Source organism: Diabrotica undecimpunctata, chromosome 9, assembly GCF_040954645.1.
Source record: "Diabrotica undecimpunctata isolate CICGRU chromosome 9, icDiaUnde3, whole genome shotgun sequence".
NCBI classification, from domain to species: domain Eukaryota; kingdom Metazoa; phylum Arthropoda; class Insecta; order Coleoptera; family Chrysomelidae; genus Diabrotica; species Diabrotica undecimpunctata.
The window spans coordinates 27466573-27473979 of record NC_092811.1 but is presented as its reverse complement, the minus strand read 5'-3'; the positions used below and the strand labels follow the sequence as shown (position 1 = coordinate 27473979).

General features: G+C 36.2%; 1 protein-coding gene across 1 annotated transcript; it reads right to left on the bottom strand.

The window, feature by feature from the left end:
• Positions 1-713: 713 nt before the first annotated feature.
• LOC140450494 (uncharacterized) lies at positions 714-6146 on the bottom strand. Its single transcript, XM_072544141.1, has one exon. The coding sequence runs from the start codon at positions 6144-6146 to the stop codon at positions 714-716; it is 5433 nt and encodes a 1810-aa protein (XP_072400242.1).
• Positions 6147-7407: the final 1261 nt, after the last annotated feature.

Sequence of the window (7407 nt, the reverse complement as noted above, 5' to 3'; positions counted from 1 at the left end):
AAGAAAGTATTGAATCTGCTACCAGTCAATTTTATTGATCACAACTATTCTAACAAATGCGATTTTATATAATAATTATCATCGAAAGTAGACCATAAATGCTTCTTGCTATGTCGTTGATCGCGAACAGATGTGAATATATCCCGTTTAAGATTCTAATTACACTATTTCCGCGTGAAAATCAAAGAGAGAAAAATTTTTATATCATCGAACCGCTACGACTCAAGGCTGAGACGTGACTGCCCTTTTACTATTCTTGAGTGAGAGTCAGAGAGAGAAACTCTATATTATCGAACCGTTACGACTGAAGGCCGATACTTGAATATATTTTTGTGTTACTGAATCGTCGCCAAACATCAAGTCAGGGACCACAAAGTCCCTTTAAATCACCGGTTTAGCAACTCCTAGAATTCATTTAATACAATGTACGACTTAACGGTCAGGTAGTCTCTGAGAGAAAGGTTTTATTTTTTGAACAAAGAATAGATTTTTAATTCCACTAAACATTCGGAGAACTGATATAAAGAGAATTGACAAACTGACTTTCCTGTAAATTACCTTACTTTGTAAATAAATACTTTTATGTTAAAGAGATTTGAACATAAGCTCGCCCGCGCGAATTGCGGATAGTTATAATAGATATGTACCTATGTAAAAAATGGGTAAATAATATTGAAAGCGTAATAGAAAGAAAAACGCGAAAGAAAATATACCTAATCAAATTGTGGTAAGAGATATAATTTAGTTATTGGTCGAACAGTCTCTCCCGTAGCAGTTCTAATTTTAACTGCGCGGACATGATTATCTGACCCCGGAAAAAGTTCCAGGACTCTCGCGGTAGGCCATTTTAGAGGGGGACAGTTATCAGTTCTTAATAAGACTAAATCATTTATCTTAATATTTTGACTTTCTTTGGACCACTTTGGTCGACTATGCAGTTGGCTAAGATATTCAACAGACCATCGTTTCCAAAACGACTGTTGAATCTGTGAACATCTTTGAAGGAAGTTAAGCCTATTAATTGGTAAGTGTAGTAATGTTTTTTCAGGGTAAGAGGTAAGGCTACTGCCTATTAGAAAGTGTCCGGGTGTAAGGCATTGTAGATCAGAGGGATCATTCGACAAGGGGCAAATAGGGCGTGAGTTTAAAATTGCCTCGATCTGCGAGAGAATTGTACTGAATTCTTCAAACACTAAATAAGCATTCCCTATCATTCGACGAATGTGATATTTGGCACTTTTAATTGCTGCTTCCCATATACCTCCCCAATGGGGACTATGAGGTGGAATAAACTTCCATTCTATGAAATTTTGTGCAGCGAAATTTTGCATGTCATTTGAAAAACTAGGGGATTTAAAAAAATCGCGCAAATCCTTAAGTTCATTTTTTGAACCAGCGAAATTGGTTGCGTTGTCACTATATATGAGAGAGGGAAGACCTCTTCGGGCAATGAATCTTTTTAGACATAATAAAAATGAATCAGTAGAGAGTGATGACAATAATTCTATGTGAACGGCCTTTGTGGCTAGACAGACGAAAATAGATATGTAACGTTTTTGCATTGGAGCCTTTCTTAACTTAGAGGATTTAATAAGAAATGGCCCACCGAAATCGCAGCCCACATTTTGAAAAGGGCGAGAAGGAGTAATTCTAACCTTAGGTAAATTTCCCATGATTTGTTCCATAGGTTTAGCGCGAAATCTAAAACATACGTGACAATTATTTACAATTTTTTTTAGTGTTCGAAGTCCGTTTAAAGGCCAATAACTAAGTCTGACGTTGGACAATGCCGTTTGCGGTCCGGCGTGGCCTAGACGACAATGTTCATGAGTTAGTAATAAATTGATAATGTGAGAGTTAGATGGTAACAATATTGGATGTTTTTGTTCATAGGGGATATTAGCGTTTTTTAGGCGTCCACCGACGCAGAGAAGTCCGTCTGCATTCAAAAAAGGGTTCAGGGTAATTAAGGACTTATTTGATGTAATTCCTTGGGTTTTTATTTCCAAGATTTCTTTAGAGAATTTTAGGAATTGTATAGCCTTAAATATTGATATAGAGGCGGATCGCAATTCGTCCGGAGATAAAATACCAAGTTTTTTATCAGATGAGTTTCTTGCATTAAACGAGAACCTGTATATGTAGGCAGTGGTGCGTAATAATTTAGAGTAAGAGGAAAACCTTGAAAATAGATTATTGATAAATTCATCTTGCGTTGAGATTTTTGAACTGATTATAAGGGATGATACCTTTTCGTCCGGTAATAATACTAGGGTAGAGTTCGGGTTAAATGTCGTTAGGTTTAAGTCCGTTTTAAGTAGAAATTCAGGGCCGTTCCACCACATCCGGGAATTTAGAAATTCAGTAGCGGTCAAGCCGCGAGATAGACAATCTGCTGCATTTTCATGAGAACGAACGTGTCTCCAAGAAAAATTTGATGTTAGGTCTTGAATTTGAGTTACTCTATTTGCTACATAAGTGTTCCAGCGCGAGGCAGAAGAGTTTATCCAACATAACGCGATTTGTGAATCTGTCCACAAATTAATGGAGGAGAAGTGCAAGCGATTTGCAAAGGTGGAATTTATTTTTTTAGTTAACCTTGACAGTAGTAACATGGCTGATAGCTCCAATCTAGGAATGGATACCGTTTTTAAGGGAGCTAGACGAGATTTGGATGCGATTAGAGTACAACTGATAGTATCATCAGCGTAAATTGTGCGAAAATATAAAACAGCGGCCTGAGCCTTACTTGAGGCATCGGCAAATCCGTGTATTTCAATTTTAGAGATTTGCCTGCTGTTAAAAAGATTACGGGGTACTTTAAGAGACTCCAGGAGAGTGAGATCGTTAATAAATCTTTTCCATTCTTTAGCAAGAGTTTCAGGGAGTGGATCGTCCCAATTTAATTTATTGAGCCAAAGTTTTTGAATAAATACCTTTCCAGTGACAGTGAATGATCCCAAGAGACCTATGGGGTCAAATATTTTGGCGAGTGCTGAGAGGGCGTTTCTTTTTGTGAAGCTATTATCAGCAGCGGGAGGACTTGGAATTGAAATCGTAAAATAGTCATCTAAGGGGTGCCACGAGAGACCTAAGACCTTATTGGTATTTAAGTTGTTTGAGGTTATTTCATAATTAGACTGAGATGACCGAATATATTTGGCAGAAAATTCAGCCGAGTTAGAAACCCATTTGTGAAGAGTGATACTGTGACCGTTTAAGATGGAATTTAATTCATGATCTGCAGCTTCTAATTCGGCTAGAGTGTTGGTTCCGTATAAAATATCATCGACATATGTCTGATTTAACAGTGCATCAGAACCAAGGGGGTATTTTGTGGTATTTAAAGTAGCTATCTCTTTAAAACAGCGAGTGGCTAGAAAACTGGAGCACGTTACGCCATAGGTTACAGACGTTAGCTCAATACACTTTAAGGGTTCGTGTGGGCTATCTCTCCAAAGGATGTTTTGTAAAAAAGTTTGATTGGGATTGACATTAATTTGCCGATACATCTTTTCGATGTCGGCGATGAAAACAAATTTAAATTGCCGAAACCGACAGAGGATATCAAAGAGATCTGGCTGTGTTTGAAAGCCGGTAAGAAGTATCTGGTTTAAAGAGTCTCCAGAAGTGGTTTTTGCACTTCCGTCGAACACTACCCGCAATTTGGTGGTTGCTGAATCCTTTAATACGCAGTGATGGGGTAGAAAATATTTGTTTTCATCTAGCGAGTTGTGGTATGTAAGAGGAACATATTTACCGTGATTTAGGGAGATGTATTGATCTATAAAATGTTTGTATGCATTATATAAATTGGAGTCATTTTTAAATCTCTTTTCAAGTGATTCGAAACGTTTTTTTGCAATTTGGAATGATTCACCAAGCTTGAGGTGCTCAGATGGAGATTTTTGAGGTAGATTTACTTGAAATCGACCATTTTCGAGAATTTTGAGGTGATTAATGAAATTTGATTCGGCTAATTGGTCATCGGGGGACAATATTTTTTCGCCGGGGCAATCTTCAGTTTCCCAAAATTTAGAAACAAGGGCTTCAAGGTTTGAGTCTGAAGAGTGGGTATTTTGAGTTTGCACAAATAGAGAGACATTATTTTTAGACTGAGCGTAGTTTGGAACATTGCCAGCGATTGCCCAGCCAAAAATTGTATTGAAATGAGTAGGGAGATTATGTCCTAACTTTACGAGACCTGGTTGAAGAATGTCATAATAATAATCTGCTCCTATCAAAAGGTCAATATTTGATTTTTGATAAAAATGCTTGTCAGCAAGAGTGAAACCCTTGGGTATATTGAGCTTATTGGGTTGAATATGAAATTGAGGTAACTGACAAGTTATTTTTGGGATAACTGCACAATTCAAGTGAAGATGCTGAGATTTTAAATTAGGAGAATGAACATTAATATTTGCCATTAAGTTCGAGGTGAAAGAGCCTTGTGAAATGCCAGAAATTTGTAATTCCCTGTGATAAATTTTGCAATTGATTTTACTCAGCAACTCTTGAGAACAGAACGTTTTTTGGCTTCCAGAGTCTAGGACTGCCTTAATTAGTAAGGGCCTTCCTGATTTGTCGATCAAATTAACTTGAACAGTGGATAAGAGAACTGAAGAGTATGTAAAGGACTTATTTGTAGCACTCAAAGCAACGCTGGAGTCGTTTCCATTGTCTGGAAAATTGTTAGAAGTAGAAGGTTGGACATTATTAGTCCGAAGCGGTTCCGTGGAGTGCGTGGTATTTTTATGTTGATATGAGAGACTAGGAGAATTGGTGTTTTGTGAGGTTGTTGGACTGGCATCATTTGGTTGACGAAAAGAGTTATGTTTAGTTCTATTATCATACGAAGGGTTTTGTGTTGAATGGTTAAATCGTGAATGATTTCCATTTATGTTAGAACGATAATTTTCGGAATGCGGAGAATGGGAAGAGCCAGAATAATTGGTATTTTGCGCATAGGAGTTTTGATGCAGTAGAGTGTGGTGTTTTTTGGAACAGATTGAGCAAGTTCGTGAAGGACAATCAGCATGGGTGTGTTTTGTACCCAAACAGTTAGAACACATGTGATTAGCCTTAAGAAAGTTATATTTTTCAGAGTGTGGCAGAGAGGAAAATTTTCTGCATGTATATATTTTGTGAGCTGAATCATTGCAGTAATTACATTTAATATAAACGCGAGATGGGAGTGTAGCAGAGGCGTTGAGGTGGAGAGAGGTAGCATTATATTTGCCGTGTGATTTTTCTCTTTTTGAGTCAGAGGTATATGTTAGGTCTGCGAGAATGTTGCACCGTTCATTCAATATTTCAAAAAGTTCGACAATCGAGGGAGTGTTGTCGCGATCCCTTCTTTCGCCATAATACCGTTTAGTGGCAAAATCAAGTTTCCTAATTATAATATTTATTAAGAGATAATCCCACGATTCGATCGGAACATGCAGAATTTTTAAGGAGTCAATATGTCTTTTCAAATCATTTACGAATTCATTTAATGAATGATAATTGCTCTTTGAAAGTGTAGGGAAATCTATTATAGCGTTAATATGCGAATTTATTATCGCGAGATTATTATCATATTTTTTTTCTAAAATAGTTATTGCGAGATCAAAATTTTCGTGAGTAACTTCAAGTGAGTCAATTAAAGTTAAGGGTTCACCTTTAAGAGAAGATTTTAAATATATTAATTTTTGTGCTTTTGTGATACTATTGTTATCCTTTACTAGAGAAGAAAATAATTGGTAAAAAGAGAGCCATTTACTGTATTCACCATTGAAATTGGGGACGGAAATGGGTGGTAACCTTACATTTGAATTACTAGCGGGTTCCTGTGATTGAGAATGTGATGGGGAAGAAGATGAGTTACTGAGCGTTAATTGAGATAATTTTCCGTCAATTCGTGACATAGCAGAGAAGTATTTATCCTCGATTTCTTCCCTATTTTCGGTATGCAAGTCGACCGCATCAATAGATTCTATTTTATTGCAAATATCATTGTAATTATTAAAGGTATTAACTAAATGTGCTTTTCGGTGATCTAATTCAAAGGTGTTAGTTTGAATATCAAGGGAGTTATTGATCCAATTTAAAATTCTAGTGATTGTAGACTTGCATGTGCCACGCTCTCTTTTCAATAGATCCATGTCAATTAGTATAAATTAAAATATGTGATAATAAAACGAAAACAAAACTGAGACAACACCAGTGTACAGTGTAGAGATAGAAAGATATGTTTGTTATTAAAAAGAAAAAAGATCGTAGCTGAAAATTGAAATTGTACTATACTATAAAAAATGTGTAAAAATTCAAATTCAAAGTTATATAAATGTGTAAAAAAAAAAGAATGCGATAAGTAATTTTTAATTAGTCATAAATATAGTAGGATACGACTTTGATAAACACATTCAAAATTGCATATTATGCGTAAATTATAGTAAGTAAGAAAGTATTACTTAAAACGAGAACGCGTATAAAAATTATAGTGAGTGATAATATATAAAATACAAATAAACACTGTGAGAATTGTTTATAGAAATTGTATCGAGTTAGAGTCACTGAGTAACGCGAAAATAAATAAAGTTTATAAGTCCACCGTTGTTGTAAACGGTGTTACCTGTTGGAGAGGGTCGTTTTGAAGACGACTCACGGGTTTGGAGCAGCGTCTTCGTAAATCTCGATGTGGGTGATGGAGTCAGAAATCTTTAACTGGAAATCCTTGCTTCTGTAGTGTTGTAGAGGACGTTTGCTGTCCCACCAGGGGTACCAAATTATGTGTGGAGATGTGATGTTTCGTCCAAACATAAGAAAGGGAACCAAGCGTTTTGTTGGTTTCGTATTAAGACGTCGATTCCAAATAATCTCGGTCGAAGTAAGGATGATTTCCGGTAATAAAGAAAGTATTGAATCTGCTACCAGTCAATTTTATTGATCACAACTATTCTAACAAATGCGATTTTATATAATAATTATCATCAAAAGCCGACCATAAATGCTTCTTGCTATGTCGTTGATCGCGAACAGATCACTATTTCCGCGTGAAAATCAAAGAGAGAAAATTTTTTATATCATCGAACCGCTATGACTCAAGGCTGAGACGTGACTGCCCTTTTACTATTCTTGAGTGAGAGTCAGAGAGAGAAACTCTATATTATCGAACCGTTACGACTGAAGGCCGATACTTGAATATATTTTTGTGTTACTGAATCGTCGCCAAACATCAAGTCAGGGACCACAAAGTCCCTTTAAATCACCGGTTTAGCAACTCCTAGAATTCATTTAATACAATGTACGACTTAACGGTCAGGTAGTCTCTGAGAGAAAGGTTTTATTTTTTGAACAAAGAATAGATTTTTAATTCCACTAAACATTCGGAGAACTGATATAAAGAGAATTGACAAACTGACT